This window comes from Eutrigla gurnardus (genome assembly GCF_963514095.1).
Source record: "Eutrigla gurnardus genome assembly, chromosome: 3".
Lineage (NCBI taxonomy): Eukaryota > Metazoa > Chordata > Actinopteri > Perciformes > Triglidae > Eutrigla > Eutrigla gurnardus.
The window spans coordinates 25,606,316-25,628,717 of NC_139917.1; the positions used below are offsets into that span (position 1 = coordinate 25,606,316).

Consider the following 22,402-nt stretch of genomic DNA (forward strand, 5'->3'; position numbering starts at 1 on the left):
CAAGCACGGCTGAAAAATACATATATTTAAAAAAAAAAAACAGGAATAAAACAGAAACCAGGAGCACGTTTTCATTGGAACGACTCCCTACTGAAACTGAAAAATGTTGACAGTGTGTGCGTGGCAGAGAGTCTTGTTTTTTCGAAATCCGTCTACGGTTTCGGGGCCTTGCCGAGAATTCAAACTTGCTTATGGACTTGTTGAATAAATGACGCCGTCTCACTGACAAAACACGGCCTCTTCTGACAGGGAGAGGATGGATAAGCAGCAGAGGGAAACATTTTATCAGGGTCTTTGTACATCTTAAGTCATGTAAGTATACTTAAAGTCCTTGGTGGTCCAATATCACTATCAGCATGTGGAATGCAGCACAGTAGGGACGGCACCCAAAAAAAGTTCTCTTCTGTATCTTTGCAATTAGCCGAAGATAAACTTGGTGTTTTTGTCCTGATTTATCCTTTGTTTCTTAAATTATTTACAAAATGATCTTTCCCACAAGAAAGTAAACATGTAGCCCTGTGTTTATGGTCACTGACTTTGGCTAATTTGTTGTCTGCTTTAAATGCCTATGACGGGAGTATGAAGATAATCACGCTGTGTTTATGTTTTTGGAGGGTTTGGTGGTAATAGGGTTAGGGTTGCTGTTTGCCTGGCGCTCTTGTGCAGACGGGGGGGTTACGAACATGGATGGAGGACATCTGCAGGTTTCGGACCATGTGAGAGACAGCTTGTCCGTCCAAGTGTCAGGATGATGGAGGGTTTGAGGGATGAGAGGGGGACATACAGTGGCAGACAGGGCAGCGACCCCATCCGTCTGAGATGAACCCTGCTGAGAGGGGTCTGAGGCCGGGAACGCAACTGCTCAATCACACACAGCGCGTTTACGTGCACACGGTGTGTCAAATGAGAACCTTTCTTGGCCATGTATACACGTATGTCTTGTTTCCATGTTGCATGACAACGATTTCAATGCAGCGAAGAAAAGCGAGATAGTTACTGGAAGCTGTGCATCCTCGTTTTCAAAATATTTCAAACAAAAGTTCAACTAAAAGTGATAGCGACACTAAAACAGATGAGAAAAAAACCCTGTTCAGCTGCAGATTCATACGATATATGGTATATATGATATTATTATACAATAGAAACCTGATGCATGTAGCAAACACATCATTTTACATTAACTAGGTTACTGCAGTGCATAACACCCTTTCTGTGATTTCCTATTTGAACTTTAATTTAACCTGTTTTGTTGTTTGGTGCATGAAAAAAACGTACTGACTGACTGGAGCCAACATGGAGACCACCTTCCTCCACAACGCTCACTCTTCTGCTAATGAGAACCTTAAGGCCGTGAGGAGGTAAAACACATCTGACTCACACACTGTTGTGCATGACTGATACAGAGTCTTAGTAGCTATTAAAGGGTTGGGTGATGCATAAAGAGTAATGGCAGGGGCAAGGTGGAAATGCACCTGGACATAAATAATGGAACATATCGATGTCACACTGAGTTTAGAGCAAGTGAGGCTAACAAAAGCGGTAGCATAATCCGGCACAATTTTTCGAGCCGTTGAATCAAAGTTACCACTAAATACCATCCATGGCTAGCATGAACCCGAAAACACAAAGGAGACCACAGTTTGAATTACATTTAGGGAGGCAATATGAAAATGTATACTGTAATAACTGGGCAGTGTTTGCTCGCGGACGTACCTTGGACTAACTGAAAGGGATTAGAACAAAAACATCCTGACAGGAGAGGCTGGCACGTTATAAAAATGACTCATGTTTGGTAACCAGATCCCAGACGGAGGGGAAGTTTTCACTTTGGCTTTTTTGATATGAAACAACGACGGCCAGACGAGGAAATATTACTCTGAAATGAGACCTCAAAACAATTCCCTGGGACAATAATACACATTGGGTTCCCAAACAATGACCTTTGTATGGTGGGATGAAAGGAGGGAAAAGAAAAATCTCAAAAATGATTCCACACCACACCTAACTGCCTGTTCAACTCGCCTCTTTTCCTCCCGTTGTAAAACGATCCCAACGCGAGGAGGCTGTGTAAACCGGGATTTCAAAATTGACCACAAGCCCTGGGAAAACCATATAATGTCCACTTTTGAGAGAACTTTTGTGCAGCACTGCACTATCACACCAATCATCCCTCCAAACTCAAGCGGAGGACCACCTTGAGCGCTAGTTTCCCCAAATAATGGAAGTAAAATACTTTCCATTTGCTCAGTCTAAATAAGGCTGGAATTGATTAATCTGGCCGGTGTGTCTGTAGCCTTTTTTGTTTGAATGATAAAAGTTCAATATACAGAACGTGACGGTAACGTTGTGAGCGAGACTCCTCTGATGAGATGTTCAAGTTTAGAGTGAGAATTGACGCCTTCCATATCCACCGAGCAAGCAAGAATTTGGGGCATAAACTTAACCGGCGCGGTTCTTAATAAAGGCAGAAAATTGCTTAGAAAAGGGAGTGACGCTGCTTGGATTTGTGTCAAAATAATCTTTCGACAAGAGAAAGAATTAGAATGAGAATGCCGTTGGAGATCTCCTATACTTCCTGTCTGTATTTAAAAGATTAACAGACGAGCATGTGCATTTCTTTACGCTAAATGTTTTCCCTTGAGCCGAGCTTCCCAAAAGCAAGTTGATAGCCAGCTAATGACTTTGGTGGGCCCTCATTTATCAAACGTTTTAGACAGAACGTTAAAAAAAACCACAGTCTTGCAGGTGCAAACACACACACACACACACACACACACACACACACACACACACACACACACACACACACATGCCTGACTTATTTGGATGCCATGAGAGATGAGAGGAGCGCTCCGTAGCTCAGGCCTACCTGATGGAGAGCCTGAGAGGCCAAGCAGGAACAGATGGGCTGAGGACGGCGGGGTACTGGGAATGAGGGAGTGAAGGGAGAGAGAGCATTGACAGTCAGGGACCACCATCATTGCTGCCCACACCAGTCTACGCTTACCACCAGTCGCCCGCCCGCCCCCGTCCCACCAAAATTCATTTGCAGCTCAGTGATTCTAGACTGTAATGAATCTGCGACTTGCACACATATGTACGGTGCTTTGGTATCTTTTAACCCCCTGATGGAAACATTTACAAACAAGTGGCCACAAAAAAAAAAAAAGTCATCAATCCGCACATTAACCTCTTCCTTGCCTTTGGGGGATTGTGCTCCTCTCTATTATAGGGTTCAGAGAGGACCAAAGAAACTGAAAGAAGGGAGGAAATGAAAATAGTCCCGTTCAAAGCGGGCTACAGAGGCAATTAGCACTGACAGGACCAAGCTATGGTCACTTCAGTTCTTTTTTTCTCCCCTTGTGCTTCAAGATCAGGAAAGACGTGATTAAAGTGAGAGATTTGAGACCATTGAGAGGTGAAATTACCACTTCTAAGCTCCCTGAGTTTGGGTCTAAAGAGTGGCTACACATCTGGAACGGCATCCTTCTATAGCCAGCGCTGCTGTACTCTGTCTGCCTGGAACGATGTCATTGTGTTTGCGTGTATTTGTACGCGTCAGGCACCGCGTATTGGGTAAACAGTGACGGGACACTATGTCTTCTGGACTTGTGCAACCCGGTATGTGTCTCGTGCCACCGCGCCAGGAAGCTCTGGGTGGCTTCAGTTACTCATGCCATGTGTATACTCTAGCCAAACAAGGCCTAAGGACACTCCAGGGTGGTACAGAGGAAGGAGGGGCGAGGAAGCTAAAGGCGAGGTAGTGTGGTCCGATGGTTGAAGCCAGTGATTTAGAGGCTGTTGATGCCGGGCAGACAGCCCGGGCTCCGTCACTGACTCACTCTGGATGATGCTGCATAAGTCACTACACTTAAAATGTCCTCGTGTGTTTAGAAATGTTCAAGTGGAAATCAGGCACGCTCACACAGCTGGAAATCGCTACTGGATCTGATTTTCTTGTTTCTCTCTCCCTTTTCCCTGAAGCTTTCATAAACAGATGGCCGAGGCTCATTAAGCTGTTGTCAGGACTATTAATGACATTGTGAACACTTTCCGAGTTCTGTATGCCTGAGGGCTTGCGATTGCCAAAGCTGGGCCATTAAAGAAGGTGTGAGAATAACACAATGCTGCTGTGTGCTGCAAGGTGAGGAATGGAAGCCACGAGAGAAACACGCACACATGGTTGAACGGCTGTTGGGCCGAATTGAATGATTTCATGTCATTGGCGAGAAAGCCCTGCGACGCTACATTGCGTGTCTGCTGTATGCATTGTGTGTTGCCTGATGTATGGCAGAGGGGATACAGTCACATCTGCCCGGTACCACTTTCAGATGACACAATATTTGTGATGCTTACATGCAAGTTTACAAAGGTTGACAGTATCACACTCAAGCAAGAGTCTGCAGCCTTCGAGGCTCTGTAAAGGCAGCATTTGGCACAGCAAGCTTTAAGCTAAATGCTAACATCAGCTAACACTCTCACAATAACAGGACTAACACACTTTATTGAGCAGGTATGATGTTTAGCTAGGGGCAAGGAGCATGCTAATTCAGAGGGGTGTATGAACATGGTACCCTCCATCCAGTAGTGTTGAGGCATTTCACTCAAGAGTATGAATTTATATTATAATTTCATGATAAGCCATGTATTTATGAGATATTTCAGTCTGGACCAAACTGGTAGATCAAGACAGACAAACCAGCATCGGCATCCATAACCTAAAAAGCTATCGTTTGACAACAAATGGTTGAATTTCAGATTCATTTGAAAACATAACTTTAAAATTGATTTTTTTTTACAGCTATGTGGAAAAGACTATCTGTTCTTGTTCATAGACTATGAACTGAGTCAAATAATGGTAAAAAAAATAGTTATTTTCTCGCAGCTACATAGATGAATGCTCATGGACCCACAGCTAAGTGTTGGCACCCTCTAACAGCATTCAGAGACAACTTTAAGTGGACTGATGAACTGTGAAGTGTGAGGTAGTGGTTCCGCCTTCTTGGAATGGAAAAATTGAAGAAGAAAAAAAAAAAAAAAAAGCACAAATACAGCATGCTCTGGCATCGTTCCTGTTGTGTATGCTCGTGATTACGCCACTGAGTTATGAAGCAAACAATGCAGAAACAGAATAGGCAGAGTAAACCTCCAAACATCTCCTCGGTCTGGGAAACAGCGGAGGCGGCAATGAGAGCTTGCAGAGCACCAGACTCATGTTGTTGATCCTTATGTGGTCACACGCTAACCTAACCATCTTCCTCTGGGATATCCTCTCTGAGTGCATGAAAAATTCCCCCACTGACCCTGCAGAAATAAAAATGACAAAGCAGGTGGTATCCTGGTTTTTATCTTGTTAATACTTTTATTGTATCAATGCTGAGTTTGCAGGCAAATTAAAGCAAAGTGGAGCTTTACGATTCATCCCCGCGCGTAAAATGTGATGCAACAAATGCAATAAAACTCAATTTGTTTTGATTAATGTGGAGAGCACGTATTGCAAGAGAAGACATGTTATAAGGCTGTTTGTTTGTTTCTTCTGGTGTATGCATGTGTGTGTGTGTGTGTGTGTGCCTAAAGACCTATAGTCTGCTGAACTGTGATTCTCTCTAATGGTCTATCTCTCCCAGCAGATGTACTATTCTCCGCTCCACAGCTGCATCCCACATGTTTTCACCCTGTTGGACGGTGCCGTTATATTCTGTTTCTCCGCTTGGAGCTCGTGTGTCAGAGGTGTTGGTGGCACATTTATTCTCTGCACATGCTCTCGTCCCTTCCCTCCTTTACCTCCACAATACTGCAGAAGCACTTTGGCTATACTTGGTCCTGAAATGTCTCCAGTTGGGTAACGTAAAGAATGTAGAGGGTGGGGGGTCAGATCTGGCAGGGTCTGCTACGGCTTCATAGCACTCACAGTCATTTCCATAATTGCCCACAATCAAACCAACCCCTCCTGGATTCCTCCCGCTCCAGATTCCTGTAGATAAGCTGAGCTGGGGCTCTGGTGAGTGCCGGAGACCCCCAAGTAAGAACAGGTGCCGCTAATGTAACTGATTTCAGATTCTCTGTGTATCCCCAAAAAAAAGGAGGGGGGCTGTTGTTTCTCCTGTAATTGCCATGGTTGGACATTCCCTTTTGGATCGCTATCGTGCGACTTTTCTGAAGTGGAATGAACGAGGACTTGTCCCACATTTGGTTTCGGCGTAATCAGGAGCCGAATTAAGTTGCCTTACAGAATGTGCAACCGTGCTACAAATCGCTGCGCATCAGGTCATACCGATTGATTCACTTTGTAGCCAATTTTCCACTGCCTCACTTGTGTGATTCCTCATTCTGCGGCTACCAAAATAAACGATTTAGACCATATTTAGAAACACAGCCAAACAACCATGACACAGTTTGTGATGCAACATAATATACTCGGTTCTGATCATGTCATTGCCCTGCAGAAAATCTCCATGCCTCTCTCATAAGCTCAGTTATTTGAGAACCAAAAAAAAAAGGAACATATGGCTCATTTTTCAAATATTTTAAAGACTTGGCACATGGCCACGAAGTAACTCCAACATATGGATAGCAGTGGAAGATCATGCATTCAGATTCCTGTAAAAGTAACATTACAATGTAAAAAAATACTCCATTAAAGGTAAAAGTCCAGCTTTCTTACGTAAGTAAACGTACATAAAATATTATAGGAATAATGTAAATCTATGGATTGGGAAGAGAATTCTGGAGGTTATTAGCCTGCTGTTTCATTAGTGAACAGAACGATTAGGTTTAACAATTACTAAAAATAAGTCGTTATATTTTGTATATTATATTTCACATCACACACGTAAGGCAGCAGCAGACACCAGTAATAACTGTCTTTACTTTTTCTCGCGTCTCCCACCGCCTAACACGCTCCGTCCGCTGCTCCTACCAGGTGACTGTTTACCTCCGACGTGGACGCGACTGTGGCCACATGCGCGCACCCGCGAAGTCATACGTCATCGCGCTCGCTCCTCTTCTCGCGCGCTGGTTAAAAAGAAGGAGGAAAGAGCACGGGAAAACATGTGAGCGGTCTGAGGACTTTAGTGAGAGACAACTTTTATGTCTTATGTTTTTTTTTTACCTCGTGCATGCACAAGCCGCTGCGCGTAAAAGGAATTACATCTAAAAGGAACGTCTTCTGCAGCTCACGGTGTTTATTTTTGGGAGGGTTTGGACTTTTTTTTTGTGTTCATCAGGATAAATTGTGTTATTGTTTGGCTTTTATTTTACATGTTTTTTTTTTATTTCTGAGTTGTACTATATATAGGCTTAACAGAAGCAATAATTTATTTTTAAACACCCTTCTTCATAGCAGTGAGCCAATTTTAGAACACCTGTTCTGAGAGAGAGAAAAAGCATATTTGTAATTTTCTGGTAGTAATTGGCTTGCTGATTCGAGCTAAAATAAATACATGAATACAATAATAACTACATGCATAAATAAATATATATAAAGGCAACATTGCAGGTTAATCCCACTCTTTTTGGAAAAGGGGGCAGATCTGGTGGGGTGTTTTTTTTGTATTTCTTTTTTCTTCTTTTTTTTTTTTCTTTTTTGTTTCGTTTAATCTTATGCTTTTTTGAAAAAACTATGAAGCATTTGCAATTTGTGCTCGTCCTGGCCATCGCGGTCAGCGTGTGGGAATGTGGAGACGCAAAATTCGGCGAGAGGGGAGAGATTAGCCCCAGGAGGAGAAGATGTTACGACGGAAGCTTGCCCAAGCGGCTGAAGAAAAGGGAGCGAAAAGTGCTACTTGACGGCAGCAGCAGCAGCAGCAGCAGCGGAGAAGTTTGCCACAGGTTGTATCCCCGCGTGTCCTGCTGTCCCACCAGGAGAGCCGCCTATCAGATCCTGCACCGCAGGGATGCCAGGGTAGGTTAATGTCCGTCCTCCCCGCTGCATTTCCGTCAAATTAAGGGACTGGGGGGGTTTACTGTATGGACGCCTCGGGAGACGCATTTACAGCCCCGGTGTATTGTCATTCCGGCTCTCGTTGCCGACTGAATTTCGGGGGGGAAATTGCCCTGGGCTAAGCTGTCCCGATGGAAAAGTCGTGTTTGTGTGTGTGTGTGGTAGCTTACTACAATATCAGGTGACCTTACTACACCTTTGCCCTGTAACTTAACATATAGCATTATATGTTATATTGCTATATCCTTATCACATCGTATCGTAGCAACTTTTCTTTTTTATTTGTTCGTTTGTTTTTTGTTGTTTTTTTTTGCTCACTTGGTCTGAAATCAAAATGAATGTCCAGGTTTCGAAGATGCGTTTCGTTTACCGGGTTAATTCAGCTAGTCCAATGCGCCTCGCCGTTACCATGGCAATAGCTCATCGATTTACGTCTTCGCCACAGTCAGCTACAACTGTCAGGAGAAAAAGGGGGTCCGGTTAGCTAAACTGTTGTAACCAGAAAAAAAGGTAGGAGCCCGGATGTACCTTTTATTTTTTTATTTTTTTTTATCAACCGTTTACTTTTTCACCGCTGATAGCGAACTGTTTTCTTGTCTTGACAGCCATTTAGTCGTGTTAGTTTTCGGCGTTAACGTACAGGAAGTCGTTTTTATTAACGTAAAAAAGTTTCACTTAACGTACCGCGCTCGCGCGTTTACGTTACATTCTTGACCGTTGTGGCATCGACCGAAGTGATAAAGTAAGTGGTACAGTTGTCATGTGAGCAAATTATTTTAAACGTAAGGCTCAGTTTCCGTTTTGGGGGGGAGAAAAAGAAAAAAAAACGAACCGTGTGCGCCAAACTTGTAGCGGATTCCGTTGGATCCTCACCGACCCATTCTCATGTAAACCACTCCTCGAATCATTCAGTGGCTGGGTGGTATCTTACTTTTGTGTTGCGACAAAAAGCCATATTGCATCATTTAATTTGCTCAAGTCATGCAAATAAGAGGGGGGTGGGTGGGGGTGAATAGGACGAACTCGACTTCTCCTCCTCCCCACTACACTGCCCACACACGGAGCCCTTTCTGATTATGGCAAAAGAATAACAACCACACCATTGTGTTTGTTGGTTTCACTAATGGGAGAAGCTGGAGAACATCATTCTCCCCCCTCCAGTCATCGGCCCTGTCCAAGTGTTAATGCCTTTGAGAGGGTCTGTGTCCTTCACTATATCCCCCTGCCAACCGACTTACACCTATTCCCCGAGGACAAGTGTTTTGTTAAAGCTTAGCGTTGCCTACATCGGTGCTCCCCCCTCATCCTCCCTCAGCCTCCCTCACCATATGAGGTTTTAGCAGAGCGTCGCTGTTTTACTGCAATTGGAAGATGAGGGTGGTTTTTTTTTTCTCCTCTCAAAGTGTGGCATTGTATATTAATATGTTTGTTCCGGCACATTCATCGGCAAAAAAAAAAGCCATTATGCAGATGCTATCCTCGAAAGAAGCAACCCAGTAACAGCTGTTCTCCCACACGAAGCTATGCATAGCAGCCTGGTGCGATGCCAACTTATAGAGTAAAAATGCAACGTAAACATCTGAAGTCGTAACCACGCTATCGTTGCTCCACGTTTGTTGGATCTGTGTTCCTTGACCTGCGTTTTTTTCTGCGTGTCCTCAGCAAAAGTGCAACAGCTGAGCCTCATTGCCATTTTCTCCCTGCTTTTGAGGAACGTATACTCGCTGAGATTCAGCAAAAAGACAACAAACAAAGGTCCACTTGTTCTGGTTTGGATGATGGCAACATTGGAGCCCATCCCAGCAACATATGGACACAGGGCATGGCTGAGAGCACACAAATGCTACTCTCCGTGGAGCTTGTGCCAACCCATGGCACACAGAATCAATGGGCAATTTAGAGCAGGAGGGCAGGACTGCCCACAACACTGCATGGCATGGGTTTTGAGGGCACGGAGACAGAGAGGAACACACCACACATAGCCGGCCCCGGAGCTCCCTTTTTTTGGGGGGGGGAGGCGTCAACAATTAGATAGAATACAGAACAAAAGGTGGGATTCAGATTTGAGTTTATCTACGAGGGCCAACATTTCGTTTTTCCCCCTCAATTCATTCGTTGTGTTGCCTTTTGTGATGAGAGATTTTCTGTTTATGTTAGTATATATTTTCAGGTGGACTCTCAAGGTTTTTCTCCCAGATGTTCCGCTACCTGTAAACACGGCCGCGAATAACCACTAAACAGGAAAAATCTCCTCCCAACGGTTGCAGTTTGTTCTGCAGTCACAGCGAAGTGCAAGGCATCCATATGTCGGCCTTGGGTCCGTTGGTCTAATTGACTTCGACAGACTGCTAATTTGTTGATACCAGAGTGGGAATGATGTGCCTGTCTATCTCTAAATTGGTGTTTACACATGGACCTCACACAGAGCAAAGCACTACCAGCCTGCCTGCCTGGCCGCTCATGCAACTGCTGCTCTTGACCTAAAACAGATTACGTTGTGTTTTATTACAGCTAATTTCTTACGTAAATAATCCCGCTAATTTCTTTTGGATTAACTCTTTGTGTACTTTTGCGTAATGACCCCGAGTCAGGCTTCGAGGCTCTTATTTGCCTTCGTTCATGTTCGTGCCCCCAGGATCCGTCAGACGTTAGGAACTGTAATTTGACTTTTAACTGTTTATGAATTTGGGTAAGTAGGCAGTGAATGAGATGATTTCTTTGTTTATTTCTCCAAACAGACAGGGTGTTCCAACCTCAGTGTTTAACCAATAGGAGACAAGGATATAGAATTGCATATTAGAGAAAATGTTGTTGGGACGGGATATAGATTTGAAAACATTGGTGTACTTCAGCTTTTAAATTTCCGATTGTAGGGTTTTGTTATGATTCAGTTTGTGTGCATTGAGACTGTAAAAAAGATATGTTTCAGGGGGGGGATGAGGAAAGGGGATATACCACCACTACCAGTGAAAATGTGGAGTTTGCAGGGTGACTGGTGTGAATTCAGACCGGGGTTCTGTGGAGATGCTGAAGACATTCACACTGTCCTCATTCTCCATTCTTCATTCTAGAGATGATGCGAGGAGAAGAGGAAAAAAAAAGTTTCCGTACAAACTGTTCAGCCCAATCCCAACCCTAACAATAACTAACCACATGTCAAATCTGCAGATCATGCAGAATATAAACAGACCACATGATGACATTGATGTTTAACACATGATGTGGCATGTGGAGTAATGTTTTTTTTTTTTTTTTTTCAAACACATCTTGTGTTGCTTTACACCGTGCTGCTAACGAGAGAGTATCTCACTTTGCGCGTGCCATATGGGAGAAAGATGTTCACATACAGTTGCTATCTGGATGTGTTGCTGTAACTTGAGAGTATTGTGTTCAGTAGAGATCATTGACTTTCTGCTTGCTAACTGGGGTGAGATCGTCCTGTGAGGACTGGAACATGCTAAGGCCTCTCTGTTTTATTGGCGGAACCATCTTCATTTTGAATCAAAACCATTAATTTTACACATTGCACAAGCTGATATATACACAGCAAAAAAGTTAGGTGTTAAGGTGTTTTAGGTTTGAAATGTAATTTGGTATCTGGTTAGAGTCGTTTGCAAAATCTTAAGCAGTGTCTTTTTAAAAGTGTGATTTTAACTAAATGTGTAGAAGTTAACAGTCAAAACACTTTAATCAGGCATCGGCCCTTGTTGCGTGTGGTCTCCAGATTTTCTCCACCAACAACACCGAATGTGGACGTCTCCTGGAGGAGATCAAGTGTGCTCGCTGCTCCCCCAATGCCCAGGTGTTGTTCCACTCCTTGGACATGGATAAGATGCCACACAGGGAGCCAGACCTGCCGCGGCTCTGCCAGGACTTCTGCCGCGAGTTCTACTACACCTGCAGGGGGCACATACCAGGTAATTACACAGATCATAATGAACGTGAATGTGAATGAATTGAATTATACCCCCCCCCCCCTGTGTGGTTACCTGGTGACACGCGCAAGCAAACACGTACACGTGAATAGGGTAAGTGTAAGTAGGCATATGTACACGTGCTAATTTCAGCACCTCACGCATTTGAAATGCAACTGACACCAGTGATTGTGATGAATTAAAATTCACAGCAGGCCTCATTTCTCATTGAGTCTCAGCCTGCACATGTAGAACTGGCAGATTTTTGGACTTATGCAAGAAGTGGTGCGTCAGTAGTCTGGTCTGTGAATATTTATTTATTCAGCTCTTACCTCATCTGACCTCACCTCCATTTGTTGCTGAGCTTGTCTCACCCGTTTGCTCGCTCGCTCGCTCCTCGGCTTTACTGTTGCACTTAAATGCATCGGTAAAATGACTCGCCTCACACTGCCTATATAGATACAACACCAATCTGCTGACTGCAGCCTGATGTAGCACATTTGGTCTGGCAAATAGAAGAGCAATATTTCAGCTTTTTTTTTTTACGATGCAGTATTCAGACTGTAACTGTATTTATGGCACCGGGCGCTGAAAGTTTTGTTCTCTCCTCTCTGTCAGGTTTGTTTGGATCATGCGGGTTTGTTTTAATTAGCATCAATTTGCAAACATTTGACTCTTTTGGAGACCTTGAGTGTAGTAACAATACACAGATTTGAGGCATTTCCGGACATGTGAATGGAAAATCTTAGATTTCAAGGTGATTGTGCAAACATGCACTAACAATAGCCGGCCCCAGCCTGACCAGTGTACCAGACAACTGGACTGCTGTTCCAGGATACTGCTCACCAGACTCAACTCCTCGGGTTGATTCTGTATGCATAAGCACCCTCGCTGTGGTCTAGACACCTTGCCTTCCTCAGACATAAACTGTCACTTAGGAACCTGCGTCTCATGCGCTGCCACCAGTATGTTTTCTTTCGCCTAGTAAGTTCACATGAATCCAAACACAGGTGAAGTGTTGCTTTGCCAGCCCCTGTCGTCTCAGACTATGAGCTCTCCTGTGAGATAGCAGAATCCATCGGAAGGGGGGAAAAACAACTCATTGATGCAACAGTTTTCCTTGTGGATGTGGTCCTGCTAAATGATAGGAACCCCTCTTCCCTTTGAAAGCATTTGGTCTTCAGGATTTCCTTTGAAGGCATGCAAGATCACAGGTACCTGTGCCTTCATGGTGCGCATACCAAACATGATCAAACACTTTGGGACCGTCTCCTCTCCTCCAGCCAAGTCTTCTCCCAATCTCTGTCGCCACAAACTGATTAGATCTGCTGCGATTTGCAAACAGAGAACAGTTTCAAACACACTTGTCTGCAACCCACCCACATGTTGTATGCCGGAGCTCAAGCCAAATATCAAACACACACATTCCATCTTAGTCCATCCTCGTCTGCTTCTAATGGCCTGCGCGCATAACTCGCACAGCACTTGAACTACAATTGAGCTTGGCGGATTGGGTCTCCGCAGAGCAGAGGACGTGGGGAGAAGAAGGCTTGTCTGGAGTTACATTACTTGCTCATGCGCTGACAGACATATGGGCTCAGAGAGTCGAACCAAAAAAAAGCTTAGGAGAGGAATCCAGAGAAGAACCCCCCCCCCCTTGTGTTCACCGTCGCACTCCTCCCCGCTCACCCCCCTCAGCCCTCCGCAGATCAGCATATGTGGTGACGAATGACACATTTATTTTTCTACAAAGGTTGTGTGTATGTAAAACTGCTGAAGTGCATCAAGATGTCAAGTACTTTGGGTGGGCCACCCAGGTTGCTTTGGAAGATAACCAGATGGAAGTATAACTTTAGCGCTGGGGAGCCGGGAATATGGACAGAGTTCTGTCTCTCTCTCTGTCTCTCTCTGTCTCTCCCCTTCTATGCTCTTTCTCTCCTTTCATTTTTTCCCTTTTGCATGCTCTTCCTCTTCTCTTTTGCTTGGTTCATTCTCTTTTTTTTTATATGCACATTGTACAATAAAGGTGGAACATGCATTAATACAGCACAGTAGAAAAAATGCACACCCTACTAAATATATATATATATTTTAATCTTATCATGTGAGTGAATATAACCACCAACATGAACACAGTATTATGTCCTAAAACGTTGCTAATATGAAATTGCTGACCAACGGTGATTAAATGAAACAGTAGCCTTTACTGCATCCATAACTGTCGTCCTGTTCCCCATGAGATGTCCTACCAGCCCTTGATTAGGCCATGTACTTCTCTCCCATTTCTCCATAAACACATTTACTGCCTTGACTTTCACTTCTGCCTGGAGGCCTCCCACCTTCCCCCCGTACTCCTCTTCTCTCATACCCCCCACCCCCCTCACCCGAGGTCCCCAACCAGCACGGTTAAGATAACTGCAGACACAAGTGAGTGGGTGGTATAGCCAGAGCTCTGTGTGTGTATGTGTGTGCGTTTGATCTCCATGTTGTGTTTAGATGTTTGAGGGGATATCCTATCACCTCCAGTATTTGGTACGGTCAGCGCTTGTGGTCGGTGTGTGGCAGGAGAGGGAGATGAAAGAAGGGACAGGGATAGTCCTGTTTGTGTTTTTATCACTGGTGTATTTGCTCTCCTCTGTCCTCTGAGGGTTCGACTAAAGGAAACAATATTGGCAAGATTGTTTTTAGGTCGCAAAGGGCCTCTGAGACTCGCTGCACACTTCGCCTTTTGCCAGGATTGGTGTTGTGATTGCACAGGCTGGAGGCATGCTATGTTTACGCAAATCAATTTTTGCTCTGGTGCTGAAACATGTTTAGGTAAACCAGCAGGCCCAAGGGAAATAAGGAACGCTGAAGGAGCAGTTTTACCTGGAATTCACATGCTAAATTGCTAAATATTTTGCAGAATACAATCAGTAAGTTAAGTCAAGCCAATTTTATTTAGCCCAAGATCACAAATCACAAATTAGCCTCAAGGGGCTTCACAATCTGTACAGCATATGACACTCCCTATCCTCAGGAACTATTTGGGAACATCACATCTTTTGTTTCGCAATGCTAAGAGTATCTCTCACCATGGAAACAGTTTTTGTTTATTCAGAATTGCATGCCATATTTAACAGCTTGACTATGTCACTTTTGCATGATTTGCTCAGAAATGTAAAACAGGGGAACATTTAAGAGTGCCTAAGTATTACAGGAATAATTAAATGTTTTTTCTTCCAATTAATTGAATGGAAACAGTTTTGCAAAGGGAAAACCATCATCCAACCTCTCCATAGTAACTACACTGAAGTGGCCTTTTGATATGCTGATTTTGACAGTAAGAGCGGTGACACGGTGTTCCCCTCAACTTGTTTGTACAGCAAGAATTTGCCAGTTTCCTTCAACTAGCCTTAAATCGTGAACTGCTATGACATAATATGGCAGTAAATCTGACATTCTGTGATTTCTCCTGTGTACCTGCTGCGTTCAGATGGCATACAGGAGGAAACTTTCATACAGTTGTTACACTTAAGAGGTGCTGGTAGGAATCAGACATGATGATAAACGGGATTTTTGCCGTGCATTTAAATGTGTCTTCTGGTTAAGAATGCGTAATAAAAATAGAATAAACAAGAAAAGCATTATTATGTTGCTGCATAAACTACAAAAAAAGCCAATCACATGGATCTTTCATACGAATGCATTAGAACTGTAGTGAAAGCATCATTTCATAAATCAAAAATAATTGACAGTGTAAACTTAAATTGAGAGCACAATCATGGAGGATCTCTGGAGGAGGCGCAGTTCACAGCGGGGTGCCTTCTAATCTGCGATCCATTTGGTTTGGCCCAGTTTCTTTTCACTTGTTCATTTCAGCCCAGTCTAGCCAGGATTTGGTTTGGCTCATCAAGCATAACTCCAACCCTTCCCAGCACACAAGCTCATCGCATCCTTTCTCTCTTTCGTCTGTTTCTCTCCCACTCTTTTGTCTTCTCTTGAACACACTCATGCATGCGCACAGTTATAGAGCAACTGTGTACGACAAAAATGTGCACACACACAGAGCAAAAGTACCATTGAAAACAATATTATTATTTTTAATTTCCCCTGTTTAGGTGTCTACATGAGTTTAGTGTACTACAGGTTAAACACACTATCTACAATCAGTGTAAGACCCTCTATCTATGTCTGTATCTGTTGTTTGCTAGAGCTGTTCCAGGCCGATGTGGATGAGTTCTGCCAATACTATGGGAGGAGAGATGCCAGTTTGTGCTTTCCAGATTTTCAACGAAAGCAACTGCTAGGGCAAGATTCCAACTACTTGGAAGAGGAGAAAAGGTTTGTGGCCTGGCTTTCAACATGTTTTATTCCATTTGAGGATTGTGTTACACTATGGAAGATGTACGTTATTATTACTTTAAATGAGATTTGGCTGTTTCTTAAACGTGTTTCCGCCAAGCGAACTTTCAGGCTTCATTAGTACTTATGAGTTCAGACCCATAAAATTTTCATAGAAACGGGCAAAGCCTCTAACACATGTTCTTGGTTGACTGGGCCATTTTTTACATGGTCCAGACAGAAATGCTATGCCATCTCCTCTCTAATCCTAAAGTTTGTCCGGACTGCATTTGCTCAGCTTTGCTCACATAATGAAAATGCTTATCCTGCGTCATTCTGGTTGCCTCTCCCATTGCAAAGGTCTGTACATCACAGAGGGCTTTGCTCTTTTGTCCATGGGGGCATGCCTTTCATCTCTGTTTCCCCCCCCCCGAGGGCTAAGCAGTATGTGCACCTGAATAGCAGCAACCAACATTCGGTCAAATCACTCAGTCAAGTTAGAGAGTCGGGCTCATTTTGTCACGTCTGTGCCTTTATCCTGTGAGAGGCCTACTCAGGTAAATGAGCAGGACTTTCTTACATTAGAGGCTGGGAGAACGTGCTGAAAAGAAGTCACAGTTACAGGCTAACGTTATGGGAAAGGCACAAGGGTTCTTGGCCCTGTAGTTAGGTACATGCATAGTGGAGGGAAGACATAGGAGGGTTAAATTGAACCCCATGCGCTACTTTTGCTACATCCAGATATGATGCACATAGCTGATGACCTATTAAAGCTGCTGTTTTTGAATAAGATGAACGGAAATGATTGATATGATGATCAGTTTCCAGTGGTGTAGAGAGGAGAAATACGTTTTAGTTGTTTTATAATAGAAATTATGCCCAAAAGGATTTTTGCTGTACATTTAAATGGTCCACTGGTTAAGTTTTCCCGCCCTGCTAGTTTTGTCAGTTGACAAATATCCAATACGTACTGTCCTAGACAGCATAATGAGGTGTTTGATTCAGAAAATCCTTGTGAATATTTTAGGTTGAACTGTTCTATCATATTGCTGATTATTTAATGCTTCCTCTTGAATATTACTACTTCAAATCCAGTCATGTTCCTTCTACCTTTTCTAACTGGATCGTTCACCGCCACCATCGGTCTCTGACCTTTTGTCTCCCTCGTTGCCCAGGAAACACAAACACAACTGCTACTGTGCCCAGGAGGTGTTGAGTGGTCTGAGGCAGCCGGTGGCCGTTGTGCATTGTGGGGATGGATCCCAGCGGCTCTTTGTCCTGGAGAGAGAGGGAATTGTCAGGATACTCAACCATGACCTCGAGCTAATCAAGGAGCCCTTCCTGGACATCCACAAGCTGGTGCAGAACGGCCTGAAGGTAGGAATGAGCCCGCCCTCTTCAGTGTCAACAGTGTGGGGGGTAATATGATAGTGACAGATGGAGTATGAAATCATTTGCTACGAGAGTGAAGAAGCAATGTCCCAGAGCTTTAACACAATGCTTTACAAGTCAACGGTTTGCACCTATGTAAACGTGTGAGGAACATCCACAGCCAAGACGAATCCCACGAGAGCTCACTATTAGTATTCAGTCATATAATTACACCCAACAAGCTAAGTCATTCATCAAATGTGAGCGTGGCTAATCATTATGCTATTATCTGCTAATTAACTGGACATACCGCACACATTGTGCTCACTACACATTTTCTGCTAATGCTCACAAGATGGATTAATGGCTTTCTTAATCTCTCCCATATTGCTCCTATAAGGGTTCTATATCCCATATGGTTACTCAGTTCTTCGGGTGTATTCTTGAATGTCTGATCATTTTGCTGATTGACCTTCATCATGGATGTCTGCCTGCCAGAAAAGGGGGACATGGTAGGGCTGTCAAGTGGCAAGTAAACATGTGTTCTACTTCTGTTTGGCTTTGTGCAAAATAAACATATTGGGCCGAAGAAAATACATAATTCTATGCAAAAATCCATGATAACACAAGATGGATAGAAGGAATACAACACTCTGCACAGTAGATAATGCTCCCATGATGTTTCAAGCATCAAGCTCTTCTTCAGACAAAGAATATGATACAGATATACAATTTCAAATACATACTAGGCCACTGACAGGTCAATTAAATATATGTTCATAGCAGTATTACAGTATTATCTACTTTATTTTCTCCATATTTTCTCATTCATATCTTTTGAGCCTGATGCATTTTTTTGGAAATTGTTGCATCAGTTGTATTTTCAACCACCTTTGTGCTGTGCTGTGGTGCTAGTTCTTGAAATGCCTTCATTGTGACATTGTAAATTATGCCTGGACAAAGAGTTTGTAATACAACACATGCTGTAGAAGTCTCTATGGATATCTCAATTGCATAACTCCGACACTGTCGTCTTCTGAGTGATGTTGTGATATTTACGTTTGATCCGTAATCCTTGCTGCATCTCAAATATAGAAGTTGACAATTGTTTTGGAAATTGTTGACATCGCACGAGATGGTTTAGCTGGTATTTTTGTGGGGCATCCTCCCAGACAGGAAGTTTATCTATCACGCATGCCTCATGCTCCTCCACTGACAAGACCCGTTGCTTACGAGGAGTCAAACGGAGCACAGCAATTGAATATGCAACTGCCCCCTGCGGGATGCTCTCGCTGCTCTGCTGTGCTCCCTTATCATCGTTCAATCCAAACGGGTTGTGGATAAAGTGATCATTATGACAATTAGACGTGGCTCGATCCCCCGCGTGCCCCAGGAGTCCTATTCTGTGATGCTGGCTGCCGGAACGGGTTCCCAGCCACACGGGGCGAACAGAAACAGGGGAGGGCTAAGGTGTTTACTGGCAGCATCAACAGGATGGAGCTGCCTTTATACAGAGAGAGGAACCCAGGCCCCGGGAGACGGAGCAGATAACGGGTTTATCATCAGCTCCATGCACATGCTTTGATTGTAATGTTCTGTGTTTCCTTCTGCGCTTCTATCCCCCTCCTTCCACGGATCCCCATGGTGCCAATTAAGCTGAACTGCACAGAAACAATGCTGTGCTGTGGTGGTGTGGGCTCCTAGCTGCGCTGTGGGTGTTCTTCTCCTGAAATTCAATCTCTATACTCCAACTCCCCCCCCCTACACACACACACACACACACACACACACACACACACACACACACACTATCCATGTCATCATCACAGTGGTTTCTCCACCACCAGCTCACATTCACACACCTTTAAACATGATGGTGACTTGTGGGTAAAACTCCTGCTTGGACAGAGCCCTGCTATAAGATGTGGTTCAGAATTAGTGCATTTAGCCGAGTTTCATCGTTCATTCCAAAGTCCTGACAATACTGGATTTTTCCTTGGATACTTGAGACTTTAAACATCTTCTTGACATGGTTATAATGCACCAAACCCTCCTGCTGTAATTATTTTTACTTTCCACTATGCCGAACCCATATTAGTAGTTGCATTACTGGCTGCAACCTCCTGCCAAATCAAACAAAACAGAAGATATTTTATATATCTTATATCAATAAACATTAGCAATAAGAAATATTCTGTAACCACTACAATGCTATGTTGATGCTATGTATTCAGGCAAGTTTGCAACAAAATTAGACTTTCTTGTCTATGCCTGTTAATTAAGGTAATTTGAGTTACTTTAACATTCCCCTAAGTCTCGTGAATTTGAGGACACAATAGCACCATGTTGTTTCTATATGTGCCAGACAAGCAAAGGTGTGGTTCAGCTGGTGGATGACTCCATCTTCCTAGTTGAACATGTTTTATTAGATAGCAGTGATTTGAGACGAGTTCCATGAAGCTTTATGGGGAAGTAACAAAAATTTGAAAACAATTAAATATGACATCAACTACTTTTATCCTAGGACTTGTTTGGAGTTGCTCTCGGAGCAACCCATTTTAAGACCGTTAAAATCAAAAGGATACGTTCTCATATACATGTGAATTCTGTGGCGGCTAGCATTTGTAAAAGCTTCAGCCCACTACACAAACAATGACAGCATCTTGCATTGTACAACTCCAGAAAAAGACAGTCAACACAAGCACGTGTTGTAGTGACAGTAAGCTTTATAAATGCAGACATCTGTGAGCTGCAACCCAAAGCCGACAGTCCACTGACATGTTTTAGCCTGTGTAACAGCGGGGAGGGGGCCTGCAATAAAATATAGCACTGTTAAAACAAATAAGTCACAGCATGTTATTCTTTCTGTCCCTGCTCCGTTGACAGCTGCTCGGCATTCTCAGCGGCCATCAGAGGCCCAGGGCTGCTCTCATACAGACTAAAGTATGTGGCCTCATCTTCACTATAACTCATACTGATCTCACAATCATCCTCAAACAGTGGGATGCCTGCTGATGAGGGAGGAGATGTTAACAAACATATCATAGCACTCACAGTAGGCAAAAAAAAAAACGGAGAGGCTGTTCTATGAACTTTATGGTCCAGATGATGGATTATATCTTATTATCTTTGTTGGTGGGAGGATTAATGTGTCACCAGATTGCTGTGAACTTGCCAAAGGATTTATGTGTAAACAGGTGGAGGAGTTACAGTGGAAAGACAGAGAATACGACACATGAGGTGTGTGTGTGTGTGTGGGGGGAGTGCGAGCATAGATGCTTCAGGTGGTCTTTGAGTGATGGGCGTAGACATTGTTTGGCTCCAATCAATTCATGTGGAATGTCTTTTGGTGGAGGAATGCCCACAAGCCAATGAGGAAGGATCAAAAGGTTCAGGATAACAATGCATGAGCCAACACATGCGTCACCAGGATTCAAAGACAGCTGCCCCTGCAGAATTGGAAATCGTAGCTGTGTGTTCGTGTGTGTGTGTGTTTGTGTGTGTCGCTGCCTCCGCCACTCAGACAGGACCAGCATTCCACGTAATGCACCGTGAGATGTGAGATACCACTCGCTCCCGGTTCCTGCACCTCACTTTCCCAGCCCTCTGTGGAGTGACGCCAAACGCTTGACGGTGCCAAAGCCGGAGCCCCAGAGAACAGAATTGGAGGGAAAAAGAGGAATGTAGAGGCAGGTGTTTGTGGAAAAATGAAGAGATAATACCTCATGGGAGATTCAATCAGAACCCCCTGCCTGGCTGTGGAAGAATGATGGCAGTCATAAAAAGCACAAAGATGTTCAAGGGAGAACAAAAATGGAGGGAATGTATTATAAGTAGATACAACAGAGTCATTGGTGTAGTTTGAGGTTTGGAGATGGCAGGCATCATAATCGCTAACATTATCCGATGCCGGTAAATTATTATTAATATGAGGGTTAAGTGCTTGCAGTAAAACAGAGATCTTGCAGCCCCTCATCCTCATCTGTATATGTACTTTAGTTCAAAAGTATAAAGCACCACAAGGCATAGTATAAAGCACACTGCACTGTACTGTTGATAAAATATACCATGACACAAGTCAGAGCAAAACTCCTAAATCCAATTATAGCTTTAAAACCCACAATAGAGGCTGAAACCCCTTAAAATTCCCTTTGCAGCTGGCGTCGTGTGCAACCTGCAGTTTCTCTGAATTAGCTTGTTTCAAAGTATATTGTTTTTTGGACCGTGCCAAGAATATCTACCTACTGCAGCTCTGGCAGCGGTTTAAGTGTGATCGATGCCGATGAGCCACATGTTGGCACTCCTCTACTTCTTTTAATCAAGGTATCTGCGTGGATTGACTCCGCAGTGGAAGGGTTTCTCATGCTGTGTTTGTTTCTTATGGCTCCGGTGGCCCCGTCTGCTGTTCGCCTGCTGCTGAAGGAGCTAGTCATTAGCAGGGGAGCTAATATTTCAGCCCATTTAACCGCTGTGTATCTTGGTGGTCCTCCTTTTGGCTCCCGATCTAGGCCTCTTTGGAATCGTGGTCTTTGACCCACCTTCTTTCGGTGAGTTTATTTTGGGGATTTGGGTCACTGCACCCCCAAAAATCCAACAGACGGATGCGGCGTTTCAAGGTGAGGTTGAGAATTTCTCTTCCCAGGATGAAACCCTGGCAAAGTGCAGTCACCTCTGCTCCGACTAACATCCAGCTGCGCAGTGTGCTGCATCCACTCCCACATAACTCCTTTTTTATTTGACTTCAACGATCTGACGTTTAGTAGTGGTCATAAATTTGCTGCGGAGGAACTCTGCCTTTTGGGGTGGAGATTTATTTGTCAACTTTCACAACATTTCACTTTCTATTCAGATT

At 43.8% G+C, this 22,402-nt stretch overlaps 2 protein-coding genes across 2 annotated transcripts in view; one reads left to right on the forward strand and one right to left on the reverse strand.

Annotated features, from left to right (window-relative positions):
• gab1 (GRB2-associated binding protein 1) overlaps positions 1 to 22,402 on the reverse strand; it is a 194,961-nt gene that overhangs the window by 144,387 nt on the left and 28,172 nt on the right. The gene's annotated exons all lie outside the window — the stretch shown is intronic.
• Positions 7,508 to 22,402, forward strand: part of hhip (hedgehog interacting protein) — a 30,832-nt gene continuing 15,937 nt past the window's right edge. The window contains exons 1-4 of the mRNA XM_084005746.1: positions 7,508 to 7,903; positions 11,667 to 11,859; positions 16,050 to 16,179; positions 17,355 to 17,556. Coding sequence (XP_083861872.1) covers positions 7,622 to 7,903; positions 11,667 to 11,859; positions 16,050 to 16,179; positions 17,355 to 17,556 — 807 coding nt within the window. The 5' untranslated portion in view covers positions 7,508 to 7,621. The remainder of the gene's footprint in view (positions 7,904 to 11,666; positions 11,860 to 16,049; positions 16,180 to 17,354; positions 17,557 to 22,402) is intronic.